The sequence below is a fragment of the Ambystoma mexicanum genome, chromosome 4p, assembly GCF_040938575.1.
Source record: "Ambystoma mexicanum isolate Mex_15411 chromosome 4p, UKY_AmexF1_1, whole genome shotgun sequence".
NCBI classification, from domain to species: domain Eukaryota; kingdom Metazoa; phylum Chordata; class Amphibia; order Caudata; family Ambystomatidae; genus Ambystoma; species Ambystoma mexicanum.
Window position 1 is genome coordinate 706,919,431 of NC_090927.1, and position 20,358 is coordinate 706,939,788.

Sequence of the window (20,358 nt, forward strand, 5' to 3'; positions counted from 1 at the left end):
TAGGCCTTGACTGCTCTTCATTGCTACCTTGATTGGGTTTGACCTCTGAGTCCCTGTTCACTATAAATAGGGTGTCCTCCTAAAATATGTCCACTAGGACAGATTCTAGAAATACATCTTAACATCCGCCTCCTCCATTCTTTTATAAATTAAGTTTATGGCATTGATGGATTGAGAAGTGACCCAATGGGTGTGGAAGAATAGTGCAGGCCTAGTGGTGGGAGGACCCATGTATGCATTGAGCTTCCATTTTGCTTCTTCATATTATTTTTCTGTTTCAAACAAATGTGTCTCTTAACTGTTTCACGAGCGTCCCATGAGTGGAAGGATTATTACCAGAATTTAGTTATTCAATATGTAATTTAACTTGTTCTAACTCAAAACTTCTATTTGCACTCCATGTTTCAGAACGTTGGAGGAAGTGACATAACACAAGTGGCTAATCAGACAAACACCAAGTCTTTTCTCCTGATTGACCAAACAGATTAGCATGTTTTTGTTTAAGTAAAGCAAGTAATTAACCTAAAATATACAGGTTAGGCAAAGTGTGCAAAGTATGTGTTTGTTTTGAAAATACTACAACCCTCCTTTTCAAAAATGTTAAGTTTGTGTTAAGGCAACAGGCAATTTCCTGGAGCGACTATTTAATTGTACTTATAATCACAGAATGTTATTTTTGAACATAATCATTGCATTTTTCTCTTGCAGTTTGGAAACACTGTAGCAAATATCCCAGTAAAACGTCGTAAAATGACACCACAGGAAGCTTCACCTAAACCTGCTTGTGACAGCGTCATCTTAAACTGCCAAACAATACAGATAGGAACCTTGTCAACGACCGTGATGGATCCTGTAATTGTAAGTAATTAAATGGGGACTTGCCAAGTCTATAAGAAAACAGTTGCCAAGCAAATTGTAGAAGCTTTCTGTAGAATTACATGCAGAGGGAGTGCTCCAAGATTCAAATTCCTTCTCTGAAACATAGTCCATCGAAAAAATGAGGAAGTTTACATTCTGTTTTCGAGCCTTCCCATGCTCTTTCTCCAGCTTGGGGTCTGGCATGGATTCACATGCTCATGAATATTCCACGTCGCCAGGCCGGGAGTCCTCGGTAAAAGAACAGTTTCTCTTTCTCTTACTGTATTTCTCCTCTAAACCAATCACTGCACTCTGGGTCATACTGCCCCCAGCCAATGACTGCCATCTCCCTAAGCCCCGCCTCTGACAGCCACCTTCAGATTTTTACTGCACGTTAAAGTGTTGGGAGTCCTCGAGTTTTGCTCTGTGAGATATTCTATGTTTCTCGCGCTATTTTGAGGAAAAAGTCCTATCAGAGTCCGTGTGCTCTCTCTCCATCTGCCGACAAGCGGGGATCTGTTTGTCGGTGAATTTTCACACCTCTTAGGGTCAGGAATCGTTGAATTTCATTGAAGTTTCCAGAAGGCCATTGGGCCTACTCCGCACTCCAGACCATGTCGGAGGAGAAGAGGGATGCTCCCTTTTCAAGCTCTGCTCCATCTGCGGACTGCAGAATGTGTTTGTCGAGGACAAACACCTTCAGTGCCTCTACTGTCTCCATCCGGACCACAGAGAAGGAGATTGCGAGATGTGCCTCGGGTTCACCAAGAGAATCATGAAGGATCGTCACAGTAGACTGGCGGTGTGGCTCAGTGCCAAGACCTCTGCCCTGTGCCCCAAGCATGGGCATGCCTCACCCTGGACCGGCCGGTCCGAGGTGCGGGTTTCTAAGTCCTTTGAGGGCGCCCCATCCGTGGGAGCCCAAGACAAGGCCGAGCAACGCAAGTCTGCTACGTCGGGGTCACTGCACAACCGGGTCTCGGGATAGGCAGGGCACAATCTACCTCACCATCTGCCTCCATCTCCAGCCATCGGTCCTGTTAGGCAGAATCCTGTGCAGCTCCCTTGGGGAACACTGCAAAAAGATTAAGACTACAGGAGTAAGCCTTAAACCCAATTGATAGCAGTCTCTACCACCCAGATTTACCTGGTAGCTGTGGCTGAGCAGTCAGACTTCTCTCAAGAAGAGTTAGGCAGTATATAGAGGATGCACAGTAGGGCTAAAACACAATAGAGCAAGCAAACACTGACCAGAGCTTTGTATCAAAAGTATATTATTATTTACAACACACTTTAGAAAATACACTAGCACTATTAATTAAAGCAAGTTCAAAACAGTCAGAAAAGTATACACACCTCTCTTAGCACTTACTAGACGAGTCAAAACACCACTTTTTGTCAAAACAGAGGTGAGCGTGTAACTTAGATGGCACGCCAATAATTAAATAAAAGGGAGTGAAAAAGGCAGGCCATAAAAATAACAGTTCCCAACACTTTTAAGAGCCAAAACAAGTTAGTGAAGGCAGAGTCTACTGTAGAGCCAAAGTTCATAGGCCAGGCCCACTTTAAATGGAGCAAGGTGAAATGTGCCCAAGATCACACAGTTGAGAAATGCATTCAAGTCTTTGTAGAAATGTTCAAAAGAGGTTGGGGTGGTTCAAAGTAAAGTTAGAAGGTCTGGGGGCCAAACCAGTTGGAAAGCCAAGGATTTAAGGGTCACCTTGAGCAAACGGAAGAAAGGGAGGCCAGGCGGAACACAGTACCTTTAAAGTTGAGGAAGCTACAGCGGTGGCAGTTGTTCCTGGCAGCGGGTGCAGTTCTTGGTTACGACCAGGGGAAGAGAGGATCTTGTCGAGGAGGAAACTTGGAGTCGTTGCACTGCCCAGGGAGGAAACCAGCCGCGGAGTTCGTCGGTTAAAAGGTGCGTTCCTGGTATTTGCGGTCACAGTGGTGAAGCTTGACTATCCGGCTGCCGGGGTGCTTGGCACGGGCGATTCGACCAAGAGACGTCCTGGAAGGCGAAATGGCGAACTGGTTGATCCCACCAGCTCAGAGGAAGAAGACTCTTTCAGCAGAAGATCTTCTCTTGTCGTCAGGAAAGTGGTGAGGTCTTTGCAGCAGGGCTCCACCGGTGGTGTCGTTGTTGCAGATGGCTCAGCTTCTCCCCTCTTCGGATTTCTTAGGTCCTGTGGCGACTTCTGAAGTTCCAGTCCCAAAAGCCCTGCTTTTATGCAGAAAAAACCCCATTGAACAGCCTAGCTGTCACTCAAACATGCTAAGTGGTGAGCGGGGCGGCTCACCACTGGCCCAATCAGAACATAGTGCGACTTGGGTTGCTAAGGCAACGCAGTCCAGGGTGCCAATTCCCCCACCCACACATCCTGTGGAACCCAGACAGAGTGGCACCAGTTGGAGGGCTTCTGTGGAGAAGCCCACCAAAAAGTGGAACAAAGGGCCCGACCTTGGTTGGAGTTAGAGACGGACACGAATGCCATTTTAGAAAAGAGTTCTGGCAAAAAGACCCAACCGGGGATTTAATATTAAATAAATAGGCGGTATCAACGACTGAGATCATGATGGCTGCTATCTCGAAGGCCAAAAGGCCTGACCCTGTGAAGGTAGCCCCGACTGAGCCCACAGTCTCCCTGTCCCTGAGGTGGGAATCCTCGGCTGGGGTGGTGGACAGGACACCGTAAGAGAGGATGCCATCACTAAGCCCGAATGTGACCCCTCAGGATGCAAAAAAAAGGGTGCAGCGAGGTGGCCTCAGGGAAGGCCATACTCTAAGTAACGGATGTATTTTATTCGGACGAGGAAAAACAGGCATCTATACACACGATCCATGAGTACGTTAGGGAGCGATGACGGCAGGAATGCCAACAGGGACAGCGGAAATGATGACGTAGTGCCTACAAGGCTTACTGCTTCAGCTCCTCGCTGGACATCCTTTTAACCTTGCACACGTTGGTGTCGGAAATTCAGAAAAGGATCCCGCCGACCTCAGCCCCCGCTCAGACCCCGGTGGGCCCGGATCAGCTTCCAGTAAAAGAAGAAGCACTACCCAACGCTGCTGCATCAACCTCCAAACCCTCGCCACGTGCCTTCCACCTTGAGGTACCCAGACACCCGGGACGGCCACAGTGACGACATCGTCACGGCGGGCGGATCGCCTCAGCCGATGGCGTGCCCACTGGATGAGGTGGGGTTGTTTCATGCCATGGTCGCCAGACTGTCCGAGCTCTTCAGCGAATGCCAGAGGAGACCAACAAGGAAGGTTTCCTTTGCCAGAGGCGCGAGGCCAAAAGGAAAACCATCATGGCGGTTCCTCTCCTGGGCAACGTTTGGGAGTAAGGTCTGGCCCTGTTGAAAACCCGGCCACGGCCAAGCGGAATAGGCTGGAGAAAAAGTACAGGGTGCAGGAGTATACACCCAAGTGCCTACAGTCCCAACCGTCACCGGACTCTGTGTCGGTGGCTGCGAAGAAGAGGCCATCTAATCCCTCCTCATTAGTCCCTCCGGACAGTCAGCAGAAGGAAGTTGGATGCCATGGCGAGAAGGGTCTTCTACTCCGCAGCATTGACTGTCAAAGCGGCCAACAAACTGGCGATCCTGGGAGCTGTGGTAAAAGCTGGCCCGACTCTGGAGTTCCTACCTGATGACAAACTGCTGGAGGCGATCTCCCTCCTCTAGGAAGGGGAAGTGGCATCGGACCATGCCATCACAGTGGCCCTGGACATCGCCGACACACATTTCTGACAGATGGGTAACGTGTCTGTCTCTGTCGTCGAGGCTGGCTAAAGGCCACCAATTTCCGCCAGAAGGTCAAAACGAGGGTAATAGAAATGCCCTTCAGGGATATACACTCCTCGGGAAGACCGTCGATGGTGCTTTCCAAGCTATCAAGACTGATACAGAGACAGCTCAGGCCCTGGCGGAAAGTCAAACAGATCGACAAAGGATTTCAATTCAGGTTCCTCATTGTACCGTCAGCTCTCCAGTTTCACGAGCCAGGAGGCCTATAGAGGCCGTTCCAAGGTTTACGGTGGAAGTGGCCAGTGCCGTTGTCGCCCCCAAGGCGGAACGCAGATGCCGAAGCAGGACTGAACCAGCCAGGACATCGGGCCCCCACCCACGCACCTCGGTAGAAAGCCGGCTGACGGGATTCATCAGCGAGTGGAAGATGATATCTGACAAATGGGTGCTGGATGCTCTCACCCACAGACATCCCCTGGAGTTTCAGTAAAAGTGTCTGTGGATGCCGCCATTGACCCGGCAGGAGCAGCACATCCCTCAGCAGGTACGGGCCATGCTAAGAAAAGGGGTGATGCTGCTAGTTGGAAGATGACTCTGCAGCTCTGGAGTTTACTCCATGTACTCAGATACTTCTTGGTCAAAAAGACTATCGGGGGCTGGACGCCCATTCTACACCTGCGGCGTCTCAAGTACCTGAAGTCCCAAAATGGTCCGGTTGCAGCACGTGCTTGGCCATCTGGAGGAAGGAGACTGCTTGACGTCGCTGCATCTGGAGGACGCTTACTTCCACGTCCCCATCCACAGGAAGCATCGGAAGTTCCTACGCTTCGTGGTGCAAGGAAGACACTACCAATTTAAGGCCCTCCTTTTCAGCCTGAAGTCTGTTCCCAGGGTGTTTACAAAGTACATGGCACCAGTGGCGGCCCATCTACGTCTACAGGGGATACACTTGTACTGGTTCCGTGACGACTGGCTCATCCGGGCCAAGTCGAGGGAAGTAGCTGTTGAACACACAGAATGGACCGTACAGCTGCTCCCGGATCTGGGGTTCTCCATGAATTATCCAAAGTCCTGCTAGATTCCATCGCAGAACGCACTGTTCCTGTGAGGCAGGCTCAACGATCTCCTGCCTGGCGTTGCCCTCGGGGAGAGGGTGGCGGCCATTCTGGGGAAGGTGCAGCGGTTGTTTTCTTGAAAACAGCCACAGTGCAGACCATCAAGTCGCTGCTCGGCATGATGTCGCCGTGCATCTACCTTATCCGGCTCTGCAGGTTATGGATGCAACATCTTGCAGAGTTATAGACGCTTGCTGTATACAAGTGTCCGGAAGCTTTGCAGACAAGATCCCTCTCGACAATGAGTTCCGTCGGGTGATAAGGTGGTGGGGCATCCACTCTGTCGACTGGGGCACAGGGTTTGAGGACCCCCCCCATACTAGAAGGCGGTCACCATGGATGCTTCACTGGAGTGCTGGGAAGCCCACACCGGAAATCTGCACACCAGAGGCCTGTGGCTGCTGGAGAAGGATCTCCACATCAATATTGTGGCGCTGCGGGCAGTGTTCTGGGCCCTCAAGTCACTCCTTCCATCCCTGAAGGCCAAAGTGGTGAATATCTTCACAGACAACACCACCATGATGTTGTACATCAGGAAGCAGAGGGGGCATCCTATCCCCAGCGCTCTCCAGATGGGTGCAGGACTTGTGGTACTTGGTTGTCAACCAAGAGCTATTCCTCAACCCCTTTCACTTGGCTCGGGGGCAAGAACACCATTCCCGACTCCCTCAGCAGGAAGTTGCGCTCCTACCACGAGGTGGACTGCATCTTCCTCAAGTGGGACAGTCCCCAAATCGATCTGTTTGATATGGCGGCAAACTCTAAATGCCAGAAATTTGCCAGCAGGTTCCAACTGCCGAGGAGCATGGGGCACGCATACTCCTTCCTGTGGGAAGACCTGTTCCCATAGAGGTTCCCTCCGCCGCCACGAGTCATCAATCAACGCAAAAAGTGCTGATGCAGGATGATACTAGTCGCCCCAGTGTGGCCGAGGCAGATTTGGTACCCGAACCGTCTCAGCCTGTCAGCGTCGCCTCAGGTCAAGCTGCCAGTGTTCGCGGTTCTGCTCACCAGAGAAGGAAACGCAATTCTTTATCCCGACCCAGGATCGCTGAACCTGAGGACTTGGCTCCTGCAGTCCTAAAGTTCGGAGGATAAGAGTTGCCGGCAGACTGCAGGGAGGGCCTTGCCAAGGGCATAGCGTCATCGACTATTAAGTGCTACGGGCACAAGTGAAAGCATTTTGCTACATGGTGCTGGTCGCAGATCAACCCTCTGAAGGTCACGGCCCACAGATTCTGCCCTACTTGTTGTCCTTGGCCCAGGCGGGGCTGGCGCACACCTCTATCAAGGTGCATCTGGCGGCCGTAGACCCGGTACATCCGATCTCCAGAACGATATTCTATTTGGTCCCACCGTCTCATCAAGGAGTTCCTCAAAGGACTCTTTCGATCTTTCCTGCCTGTGAAGGCTCCTTCCCTATGTGTCATGCATTGCAGGGTCCAGCTGGAGTTCCCGGGCAAATTGCAGTTGTGCGCATTCTGGGCAGATATGGGGATGTCATGTTCCATTCCATCCAGGGGATACCTGCTAATGAGTAGATGAAGGATGAGAAGCTATCCATGATTGGACAGTCCTTACCAGTTTGAATGCTGCAGATTGTTACCATTTGTGGGCTAGGGCAGGGTCAGGTCCTTATTTGGAATGAAAGGAGAAGTCTGACAGCGGTTACCGAGATCATTGCCTGTAGGCAAGACCCTGACGAAATGGAGCATTATGGCAAAGAGTGCTGTTGAAGACCATCTTTGCCCACAGCCAAGTCCCAGTGAAGCCCTGACTCTTACAATGACCCAAGACCAAACAATTCTGACCCCTGTGAAAGAAGCCTGCTGCCAGAAGCCATTGTAAGTGCCCTGGGACAATCTTGTGGGCTGCCCAGAATCACAGGAGAGTTCTGCAGTGCATCAGTTGCTGTCCCAAGTTGCAAGCAGTCTACTTGTGGCCCAAGACAATCTTTCATGATGTAGCTGCTCTATTGCATGAAGAGGTTCCCTCCGGGAGCTTTGCCTCTTTGCTGCTGGATTTCTAAAATCTGGCCTGGTGGACAGATTTCAGGATGGCAACCTAGTTATAGTGAACAGGGGAACTCTGAAAGGTTAGCCAAACCCAATCAAGGTAAGCGTCGAGTGTTGAAGGCTTAGTCTCTGGAGAAGTGACTGGGGTCAGGGATCCACAATGAGCCCACACAATGAAGCACACAATAATTCTACTTAGACAGGAAAGTAAAACAATACTCATTATTATTATAATATATTATTTGTGAATATTAGCAATGTGTTGCATTTAGATTTTTGGAGATTCCCGGCAAAAGCGGCTTCTTTCTTGGGCAACAATTCAGTTTGAGTGTGATCCTGGATGGGGAGGCTGGGGACTGTCTGGTCCAGTACATATCCTGGTGTCTGTGTTTCTGGGAAGATGTGGTCAGTGGCTATCCTTGATTGCATAGCCACTTTCAGTTTGAATGGTGCATTGGTGGACTTGGACAAGCTTTCAGTCCGAACCTTGGATAAAAGTAGGACTCTTGTAGCCTTTCGACAGATAATCGTTAGTCAAGACACCTATGAAGAAGTATGTCCGCTGACGACCAGAGAACGACTCCTGCAGCTGACGAGCAACAACTCGAGTGATGTCCCGGTGAAGCCCTGCTCCTCTGTCTTTATCTCAAGAAGACACTTGTCGGTGCATCACCAGAAGCTGTGCTGGGCCTGCTTCTTTGTTCGTCCCTGGAAGATCCCCTATTGCCACCTGTCCATGGTGACTCCTGTTGCAGTCAGTATTCTTCACTCCTTGGAGGTGTCCTGAGGTGGTCTACTCTGCGGAAGTCTTCATCTTTTCTTTGTTAGTGTTAGGCAGACTTTGTATGCATTACCCTCTGGGACCATTACACACAATTCTGACTACAGGTATAGGCATCCCAACGTTTGGTGTAAGCTTGTACTACACAGTTTTGGTAGCGTGTTGAACAGCAAGGCTTATCTCAAGAGGGGAAAAGTGAGCTGTAGTCGAGTTACACAATGATTCACAGTTACAGGTATACAAATAAACTTACACTCAAGGTTTCTTGCATAAACAATTATTAATTTATCACTCAGTTATAAAGCCTTCTTCCGAAGGGAGCAATAGAATAGTAAAACACAAATACACTTCAATACTGCACACTCTTAGTTTCTGAATCAGTAAAGACCCTTTTGGGATGGCCCACAGACACAACCTACACCCACAGGTGACTTCAGTCACAAGGGTGCTGGGGACATTAATATCTTACTGTTGGCATTCAGAACACTCTTAAACGTTGGTAAAAGGCAAAGATTATTAGAACAAGAGACCACAAATATTCCTAAGCTCGTAAGTACTTTTAGATTTTCCTAGAAGAGTCATTCAGTTCATTAGGCTAAGCCAAAGTCAATGGGCAAAAGTCTTGTATTGGATGAAGCACTTCTGGTAAGTAAATGGAAAAGTCTTTGCACAAGTTCTTAGGAGTCTTTGATGATAAGAAGAATCAAAAGTAGGGCCACAAGCTGATCATACTTGTGAGTTGTAGAAGTGGTAAGCACTCTGCAGTAAGAGGTAAGTTCTCTCAGACGTTTTTACAGCACCTTTAAAGATGAAGAAAAGGTACAGCAGATGGTTTATGTACTTGAGCAGCTCTGCAGGTCTCACTGTTCCTGCCCCTCAGTTGTGGGGACAAGAGAGAGGACGTCGGGACTCCTGCAATGCACTGGGACGGTCAAAACTCGCAACCGGCAAACTTCACTTTCAGTAGCTGTTCAGTGTTTAAGCTCCTCGTGTCTACCGCAAATAGCAACACCGTGGTTCCTGGCTGTCGAGATGGACATTCTTTGCTTCTGGGGTCCCGCACTCTGGGGGCTTAGGCTTGGTCAGTGCTGCTCCTTGGGTGGGAGTCCGGAGGATCTTCCAAAAGCTCTAGGCCAGCTTAATAGCAACACACACAAGCTGGTATTCCTATCCCTGGCTATACGGCTTCCAGCAGCAACTCTGTGGAAATTCAAGCTGCTCCGAGATGGCTATCCAAGTTGTTAGGGAGAATTCTAAAAAATGTGCTAATTCCCTTAACCTTAGAGACACCCAGCAACTTTTCTGGATTGTGAGGACTTGATTTTTTGGTATAGGACGATTTTACCGAAAACAAATGGTCGCAATGACCAAAAGTTCTAAAAATGCTACCACCGAAGGTTCGAACACCAAAAGTTCGAACCTTTGGTGGTAGCATTGTAAAAAAAAAAAAAAAAACGGGGGCTGCAGGGGTGTCCTCTGCATCGACCCGCTCACTACACTTCATGGTATAGTGAACGGGGGCCGCAGGGGACACCCCCGCAGCCTTCCGTTAAACCAAAAAAAAAAAAAAAGGAAAAAGGACCTTGAGGCGCTGGTTCCCGATCATGGAAGTGAAAGGGAACTGGCGCTGCAGAAAGCCAGCTTGAAGATGAAGGTAAGTAGGGTTTGTTTATGGTGTGGGTGTGGGTGGGGGAGGGTGAATATGAATGTGTTCGCATGAGAAAGGTGCAAACCTTTGGTAGTTCGCACCTTTCTCATGCAAACGTTTCACCTGCGGTATTTTCACTTTGCGGGCAAATCACTTTGATTCGATTTTTTTTTTTTACCTGGAGAGTGTGACCCTTTTTCTCCACTCATGTTTTTTGAAATGTGTTTTACTCTCGTGTTTTCTTTGGTTATGGAGTTATAGACAACTCCATAGGCATCATCTTTTCATGTGTGTCACACAGCACCCTCCGTGCAGTGGCACAGGGCAACGTTTTCAGGCTTCCCCAAGGTTTAAATACCTTTTCTGGGATAAACTATTGTTTTCCCAGAGTAAGTAAAGTAAAATTTACTTTACTAGTCTTTTAAAATTCCTAGACCCAGCACACCATATCTTATAATAGATTGCTGGAGGGGTTACTTAGTATTGCCCGTGTCTAGATACTCATGTAGTAGTCAAATGCTACCCTTTCCTCTTGAAATGGCGGGTGGCAGTGGTTTTACAACTAACTACCTTGATTTTTCCTGACCGCGAACACCGGTAGCATTAAATCGGGGAGCCATGTTTTTCAAGATGGCGTCTGAGCCCCCTCTGTAAAAACAGGTCCTGTTCGTCGTTTTTCACCGTTTCTTTGTGGAAAGGTCCTTCTAGATTTTTGCTCTGCGAGCCAAACCAGGTTTGGTTCCTTTGTTCATTCGCCTTTGGCGGCTTCAGGACTGAAGACCGCCTCTGGCGCCCAAGTGTCTGAGGTGGGCAGGAAGTGAAACTCCCTGTGCTTAGTCTCCTAGGAGACCCAAATGCACTCTGGCGTGATTGGCTGGCTGACTGTCCGGCAAGGACAACCACCCTGCTGGGTGAGTGGCAGCAAACTGGATAAAAGGCAAGTCTCTTGGCTTGGAAGGCATAGTCAACCACTGGAACGAAAGAACCAAAGACAAGCTTGAAGAGGATGGCTGCTCCAACTCCTGGACCGTTGATTTGCCTGGTGAAGCCCTGCTGCAGGTCCGAATCGCTAAGTTCATCTCGACGGAGAAGCCCTGCAAGGACGACTTCTCCCTTTGAGTTGGTGGGACCAATCAACTCGACCCGAAAGCCACCTGGATACCTTTCTCGGAGCTGGTTGCATTTTCCTCAGAGTGCTGCAGGAAACAGAATAACCAGGGAGGGGGACACCAGTTTGTGTGCTTTACTACAGCTACCGGAATTGAAGATTTGCCAATTACCAGCTTTTTTGACCAGTCGCTGTGCAGTGCAGGAGTCCCCCGACATCCTCCTTCTTGTGCCCAAGACTGAGGCTCAGGAACAGCGAGATTGGAACAGAAGTCTTCAGCTGCATCTTTTTTTTCATTTGAAAGGTATTGTGAAACGAGACTGAATACTTACCTCGCACTGAAAGTGCTTGAGACTTTCGCAGCTAGCAGGCCTAATCAGCTTGTGACCCAACGTATAATTCTTCTGCTTACAAACTACTTCTAATAACTTCTACAGAAACTTTACCGTTTACTTGCCTGAACCGTTTTTACCTATCCAAGACTCTAGCCCATTGACGTTGGCCTATCATATTGAATTGACTCTTCTGGTGAACTCAAAGTATCTGCACTGTCTAAGAAATTGTAATTCTCCAGCATGGGGTCTGGCATGGATTCACATGCTCATGAATATTCCCCGTCAGGCTGGGAATCCTCGGTAAAGAAAAATCAGTATCAGTTTCGTTTCTGATCTGTCTTTCGCAGTAGTAACCAATCACTGATCTCTGCGTCATACTGACCACAGCCAATGACTGCCATCTCCCTAAGCCCCGCCTCTGGCATCCATCTTCAGATTTTTACCGCATGTTCAAGTGTTGGGATCCTCGTGCTATTGCTCTCGAGCGTTAGTGCTTTTTTTGCGCTTTTTCTTAGGAAAATGTTATCTTTTTCGGTCAAAAGAGCCTCAAGCTCCACCGTTTCTTTATCCGATCAACAGGGACCCGTGTCGGATTCTTCTATGCCCCTCAAGGGTGAAGATTTTGTCGAGCCACGCTTTTGGAGGACTCCAGAAGTTTCTCAGGCCCTTCGCGAGCATGGCCCAGGAGAAGGGAAGCTCGACGCCCGGAAAGCTGTTCAGGGTCTGCCCTGGATGCCAGCTTCAGAATGTCTTTAAGGAGGACGAACACTCCCTTTGCCTTTACTGCCTGCATGAAGACAAGACGCATGTGGAGAAGGATTGTGAGTTTTGCGGCAATATGTCGGAGCGGACCATGAAGGACCGGCATCAGCGTCTCGCCAACTGGCTGGAAGGAAAGAGCCCGTCAGGCGAGAAGAAGAAGAAGTCCGAGCGGTCTTCTAAGACCTTTGAGGGCGCCCTGGCGACGGGGGTCCAACAGAAGGCCAAGCACCGCGAGTCCGCTGGCACCGGGAGGGCCGAACGGTCAGGCTCTACGGGCGACGGGCAGGGCGCATCCTCCCCGGTGCCATCAACCACGAGCCAACGCTCTGGCTCGGGTAAGAGGAAGGCCGAGCACCTGGCGAGGCTCCTGGAGAGACCCCGGTCGTGCTCGAAGGCCCCATCGGAGGGGGAGCGAGGTGGTGACCCTCCCCCCAAGCAGAAGGCGGTGAGCGCACCTAAGGTGGTGAGAGCCTTGATCCATCCGGCCAAGGCCTCTATCGAGACAGTCGCGGCGGCCCTGGCTCAGCCTGTGGAGGCTACACCAGTGGTGGCGACCTCGGGGCCCAGAATCTCCCTGCCACCGCAGAGGGAGTCCTCTTTCATGCCCATCGACAGGACCCCCGTAAAACCTCCGACAGAGAAGAAAAGGGGGGGGGCAGGAGGTCGTCGTGGAGTCGGCCTCAACCTCTGAGGAGGAGCTGATCGAAGTCTTAGGCCACGGCGCTGGCGTGGAAGAAGACCATCCTGTCGGGAGGGACCCCGACGTGGGAGATGACGAGAACGTCGAGGGTGCCGACGGGGCTCCTGATCGCCTGTCGGAACCCCCTCAACCAGTGCCGCAAGACAACTCGGCAGCCATTTTGTTGGCTATACAGTCCTTATGCTCGGAGATAAGGACGAGACTGCCGTTACCACCAACGGAGGAACCGCTCGAGACGGGGGACCCAGAGCCAGGCCCTTCTGGGAGCCCTCCTCTTAAGAGGAGGAGGATTCATCCTCCACCTCCTTTTCAACCATCGCGCCCTGCTCAGCTCTCCTCCCCGTCCACGACACGTGGGGATGATACAGGGACTGACACGGCCGCGACGGGTACAGATGACGAGGTTTACGACGAGGATCTCCCTGTCGTCACCTCCCACCCGGGCTTCCCCGCCCGATGAGATTGGATCGTTTCACGCCATGATCGCCAGGGCATCCGAGCTTTCCAGCTCTGCCCGGAAGAGAAGGAGGAAGGTTTCCTTTATCAACGGTGCGAGACCAAGAGGAAGACGGTCCTCGCTGTACCTCTACTGGACGATATCTGGGATGAGGGTCTCTCCCTCCTCAAGAACCCATCCACAACGCCGGCTAGAAGGGATCGGTACGAGAAGAAGTACCGGGTCCCGGACGCGGACCCTTGTGCCTTCGGGCACAGCCGACCCCGGACTCGGTCATCTCCGCGGTGGCCAGGAAGAAAGCAGGGGGGGGTGCGGCTTCTACGTCAACCTCCCCGCCGGACGGCGAGGGAAAGAAATTGGACACGATGGGACGCAGAGTCATCTCATCGGCAGCGACGACGATTAAGGCTGCCAACGCCTTGGCTATCGTAGCCCACTACGACAGGGAGTTGTGGTACAAACTCGCCCCCCTGCTGGACTTCCTAACAGACGACAAGAGGGCGGAGGCCCTAGCGATCTTGAAGGAAGGAGAAGTGGCGTCGGACCACGCCATTATGATAGCGATGGACATCGCTGACACTGGATTTCGCCAGTTGGGCAACGGCGTGTGCCTTAGGCGACGTGGATGGCTCAAGGCTACTGACTTCCGTCAGGACGTGCAGACCAGAGTCTTGGACATGCCGTTCGACGGGAGCAACCTGTTTGAGAAAACAGTGGACGATTCCCTACAAGCCATCAAGGCGGAGACGGCCCGAGCTCTTTGTGTTCTCCAGCAACGACGGCCGCCCTTTCGGAGCGGCGGAGGCAAACAGGGTGCCTCCAAAGGTTCCAGCGGCGGATTTTCCACCTATCGTCAAACGGCCCGTTCGTCGTCACAGGAAGCCTACAGGGGACGGGGCAAGTCGGGCGGACCCCGCCGTCGTCGCCAAGGAGGACAAGGCGGCAAAGCCTCATCGAGGGAGGACTGAACCGGCCGTGGGGTCGGGCCCCCACCGAAGCACCCCGGTGGGAGGCCGGCTGGCGAGCTTGGTCAGCGTGTGGGAGTCCATCTCCACCGACCGTTGGGTGCTGGACGCCCTGGCTCAGGGTCAAGCGCTCGAGTTTCTAAAGAGGTGCCCGCGCGTCCACCCTGTGGCCAGGAAGGAACATCACGTCCCTCCACTTCTCTTGGAGGTAAGGGCGATGCTCAGGAAGGGCGCCATCGAGCTCGTCCCAAAGAGGCTTCGGGGCTCCGGAGTTTACTCAAGATACTTCCTCGTGAAGAAGACGGGAGGATGGCGTCCCATCCTGGACCTACGACGACTGAACAAATTCATCAAGGCACAGAAGTTCCGGATGGTCACCCTCCAACACGTCCTGGGTCAACAGGAGGAGGGCGATTTTCAGTCGTTGTTGGATTTGGAGGATGCTTACTTCCATATCCCCATCCTAAAGGGACACCGAAAGTTTCTCAGATTCGTGGTCCAAGGGCGTCACTACCAGTTCAGAGCCCTTCCCTTCGGATTGAGGTCGGCACCCAGGGTGTTCACCAAGTGCCTCGCACCGGTGGCGGCGCGGCTGCGCCTAGAGGGGATCCACGTCTACCCCTACCTGGACGACTGGCTCATCCGAGCAAAGACGAAGGAGCTCGCCGTGGAGCACACGGCAAGGACCGTCCAACTACTCGCGGACCTGGGATTCTCCATAAACTACGCCAAGTCCCACTTGGTGCCCGCGAAAGACGCACTGTTTCTGGGAGCGAAGCTCGACAGTGTCGCTTCTGGCCTCTCCGTCGGAGGAAAGGACGAGGGCCATCTTGGGCAAGGTGCAGCGGATGCTGGTTGCGGACGCGGCCAGGGTGAGGTCCATCAAGTCCCTCCTCGGAATGATGTCTTCTTGCATTTATCTCATCCGCCTGTGCAGGCTCTGGATGCGCCCGTTGCAGGAGTTCCTGGACGCGCGTTGGATCCAGACGGGCAGCTTCGAGGAGAGGATCACACTCGACGAGAGTTTCCGACGAGCGATTCGGTGGCGGGGCACCCGCGCGCATCTGACGGCGGGCATGGACTTCCAGACCCCGGGCCACCAGAAGACAGTGACCACGGATGCCTCCCTGGAGGGATGGGGAGCGCACACCGAAAACCTGCACGCGAGGGGTCTTTGGCTGCCGGCGGAGAGGCCCCTCCATATCAACGTCCTGGAACTCCGTGCAGTGTTTTGGGCCCTCAGGTCCTTTCTTCCGTCCCTCAAGGGCAAGGTGGTGAGGATCTTCACCGACAACACCACCACCATGTTCTACATCAGGAAGCAGGGCGGTACCAGATCCCCAGCCCTGTCCAAGGAGGCACAGGATCTGTGGCATTGGGCCGTCGCCCAAGGGATGTTTCTGGTGCCGTTTCATCTGGCAGGAATAAAAAACACCATCGCCGACTCCCTCAGCAGAGAGCTGCGCTCGTGCCACGAGTGGGAACTACGACAGGATCTAGTGGACCGCCTCTTCCGACGGTGGGGCACACCCCAGATCGACCTGTTCGCGACGGCGACGAACTCCAAGTGCCGGAGGTTCGCCAGCAGGTTTCCCCAGCCGAGGAGCATGGGCGATGCTTTCTCGTTCCCCTGGGAGTGCCTGTTCCTATATGCGTTCCCTCCATTGCCGCTGCTGATCCGGCTCATCAACCAGCTCAAGAGGTCACGGTGCAGGATGATCCTCGTCGCACCTGCGTGGCCGAGGCAGATATGGTTCCCGGACCTTCTGGACTTGTCAGCGTCCCCGTCAATCAAACTGCCAATGGACGCGGATCTTCTCTCCAGGGAAGGAGGCGCCATCCTCCATCACGACCCGAAGTCGCTGAACTTGCAGGCCTGGCTCCTGCAGCGTTAGAGTTTGGAGGATACGACATACCGGCCGACTGCAGAGAGGTTCTTGCAAAGGCCAGGGCGTCCTCAACTCTTAAATGCTACGGACACAAATGGAAGAGGTTCTCTGTCTGGTGCCACTCACAGAAGATTAACCCTCTACGGATTACGGCTCCCCAAGTACTGCCGTACCTGCTGACGCTGGCCAAGGCTGGACTGGTGCACGCTTCCATCAAGATTCATCTTGCTGCGATCTCCCGATACACCAGAACCACGGGACGGTTGTGTTTGTGGTCTCATCGTCTGGTGAAAGAATTCATGAAGGGACTGTTCAGATCGTTCCCGCCGGTGAAGGCCCCGGTGTGGGAGCTCAACGTGGTGCTGACCAAGCTCATGGATCCTCCGTTTGAGCCTCTGCACTCGGCTCCGTTGAAGTTCTTGTCGTGGAAAACAGCGTTTCTTGTGGCCATCACCTCCGCACGACGGGTGGGAGAGATCCAGGCCCTTTCCTGCAAGCCCCCGTACTTGACTTTTCACGACACAAGGGTAGTGCTCAGGACGCACCCCTCCTTCGTGCCCAAGGTGCCGTCGGACTTCCACCTCAACGAACCCTTGGTGTTGCCTGTGTTCTTCCCGTCGCCTTCGTCGCCGGCTGAAAGGACTTTGCACTTGCTGGATGTGGCTAGAGCGCTGAAGTTCTACGTGGACCGCACGAAGTGTTTTCGGAAGACGTCACAACTCTTTGTGAACTTTGGACCTGTCAATCAGGGGAAGGCTCTCTCGAAGGCTTCCATTTCCAGATGGCTCTCCAGCTGTATCATGTACTGCCATCGGTTGGCAAACCGACCGCTGCCTGGCCGTCCGAGAGCCCATTCCACCAGAGGGATCGCAGCTACCACGGCATTCCTTTCTGGTGTGCCCCTGCTGGACATATGTAGGGCTGCTACGTGGAGGTCGACGCACACCTTCACGAAATTCTACTGCGTCGATCGGGATTCCAGGGAGGAGTCCAGGGTCGGCCAAGCAGTGCTGCGCAACCTGTTCGCCGAAGGTGAGCCTGGTGAGGAGGTAAGATGCTTAATGTTGAGTTTGAGGTGATGCTTAATGTTGAGCCTTTGCCACCTCCCGTGGTTGTGCATGTGTGTACTGCTATGTATTCTTTATTCATGAGCATGTGAATCCATGCCAGACCCCATGCTGGAGAAGGAACAAGTTACTTACCTGTAACTGTTGTTCTCCAGCATGGGTCTGGCATGGATTCACATGCGAACCCTCCCGCCTACCCCTCTGCGGCTCTTCACTTGGTCATACTGCCACTTCACGTGCTTCCAAATCTGAAGATGGCTGCCAGAGGCGGTGCTTAGGTAGAGGGCAGTCATTGGCTGTGGTCAGTATGACGCAGAGACCAGTGATTGGTTACTACTACGAAAGACAGATCAGAAACGAAACTGATACTGGTTTTTTCTTTACCGAGGATTCCCAGCCTGACGACGGGGAATATTCATGAGCATGTGAATCCATGCCAGACCCATGCTGGAGAACAGCAGTTACAGGTAAGTAACTTGTTCCATCTGCACGAAAACAGAAACCTGGGGACATCGGGCAGCTGGCCCTACTCTTAATATGGCTATCCCTTAAGGTTATACTATGCTAAGACAAGATAAAAAGGAAGGCGGGGGCTGGGGGTTGCGCTAATCTTTAAATCCTCCCTATTTGAGAAACAAGAGCGTTTATTATGAATGCCATTGAGTCTCTTCATGTTAAAATACGACTCAATGCGGAATCTACAACAAATTTTATTCTCATTTATAGACCTCCCTCCATGACAGAAGACGTCACGTTAGAACTATCTTAACTACTTGCTGTCCATCCTTAAACCCAATTCTAAATTTTTACTGTTAAAGGATTTTAATTACTAGTTGAGTCATAAGGAGGATCAGGTGGCTGCGGAACTTGAGACTGCCTTGGCTAACCTAGGTTTTGGCCAGCTGATTATTTCTCCCACCCATAATCCTGGTCACACTCTTGATTGGATTTCTTCCATCAATGTCATGACCAAGGACTTTCATGTATTACCCTGCCCTTAGTCAGACAATGCCTGCCTGCATTTTACTATTCAGGCAGACTTTCCCCAAGAAACGGAAGGGAAAAAGGACTCGGGGCTTTCCTGGTAGAAATTTCAAACAAACTACGCGAAAAAGAGTTGAACCCTTGTTGAGTCCTCCTTTCAACTTTACATCACATGACTCCACCTCTTGAATGTCCAAAACGCGCCCATTTAATCTGGAGGCTATTACCAATTTGTTGGCTCCTCTTAAATGTAGAAAAGTCAGCGAGGGGGCTAGAAATAATAAACCTTGGTTCTCGCCAGAATTGAAAAAATTAAAATCTTCTACTTTAAAATGTTTCTATACCTGGAAAACGAGTCCCTCGCCAAACAGGCTGGCGGACTACAAAAGTGCAGCCAAAGCTTACTAATTGGCAATCGTGGAAGCAAAGAAAAATTCCCTTAACTGCAGGATTTCGAATGCCCAGTCAGAGGTTAAGGGACTTTACAACATACTTAAAGAACAGGAAACTACAAGTTTCCCCAATATGGGCCAATTAGTTAAGGATGCTGCCTGGTGTCAGGATATCCAGGATGCCTTGTCGGATAAACTGAAGTGCATTAGATCAGGCAAAGTGCGTAGGAAAGAAGATCTTCCTGCAGACACTACTAATGTGGGGATTGAATCATTCAAAAGAATTCTTTCCATACCTCAATTAAATTTTTCCACCATCTCGGAGGATGAGCTGTCAGTTATTGAGTACCAATTAAAGGTCACCAGTTGTAAAGGTAACCCATGCTCAGCCTTAATAATTAAAACTTGTCCTCCTGCTCTATTGACCGCCATATCCAAGTTTGTAAATGCCTAATCTATAGAAGGTTATGTGCCTGCGGATCTTAAACAAGCCTGGGTTACTCCTATTCTTAAAACACCCGGCCTACCCTCGAAGGTGGCACTTATCTACAGGCCCATAACTAACACACCATTTTTTTTTTTTTTAAATTCAAGATTTATTGATTTTGTACAAGTTCAACAGTCACTTACATCCAAAATCTTATACAAGGCAAGTACCATCTTCACATATCATGTGGAGTAGTTCCTGAACATTAAACATTATAATGGATGAGATCAACAAAACCCAGTTTCGCCCCCCCTCCCCCCCTCTCTTTATTATCTCCAAGTACGTGATTGAGAAACACCGTTAAACAATGAGACAACACCAGAAGGTTTCTAATATTAATATGATATCCGACTAGGACACATAGCATGATCCAAGGGTCCGCCACAACAAAAATCTTCGTTTGTTATCGTTATTGGCACGAATCGCAACAATATACTGCACACATTATCTTCACAAGGCGTGTTTGGCTCTGAACTCGGACCAGGCACCTTCGACAACAGTAAGATCTCCGCGTATAGCGGCGGTTAGGTAGTCCATCCTATAGAGAGTCTGGGCAACCGCAAGCCATTCAGTTTTAGTAGGGAGCTTGGCCCTCTTCCACACCATAGTGAGGCAGGCTCGTGCAGCCATCAGCAGACCTTGTACCATCCTAGGTGCTTTTACAACTTTGTCCCCTGTTTCGATCAGACCAAACAAGATAAACATTGGTTGCTGCACCCTTTCTTCATCGTCCAGATCCCTGATCCAGCTAAGAACTTCTGACCAGTAGGTCTGGACCATGGTACACCCCCACCACATGTGCCAGTAACCTGCCCGCTTCCCACAACCCCTCCAGCAATATGGGCTAACCCCCTGATACATTTTGGCAAGCCTGATCGGATCGTACTGCCATCTATACAAAAGTTTTATAGCATGCAGTTTGTACTGGCAGGATATTGAGGATTTCGCAGTGCGTCTGCAGATATTTAGCCACAGCTTTTCAGAGATTTGTCTGCCCATGTCTGCTTCCCATCTGCCCTTAAGCACCAGTGAGGGGGAGATA

General features: G+C 51.1%; 1 protein-coding gene across 4 annotated transcripts in view; it reads left to right on the forward strand.

Annotated features, from left to right (window-relative positions):
* The window catches only part of SENP6 (SUMO specific peptidase 6), a 2,017,494-nt gene that overhangs the window by 922,986 nt on the left and 1,074,150 nt on the right, over positions 1-20,358 (forward strand). For all 4 annotated transcript variants that reach the window (XM_069606272.1, XM_069606273.1, XM_069606275.1 and 1 more), the window contains one exon: positions 709-858. In XM_069606272.1, coding sequence (XP_069462373.1) covers positions 709-858 — 150 coding nt within the window. The remainder of the gene's footprint in view (positions 1-708; positions 859-20,358) is intronic.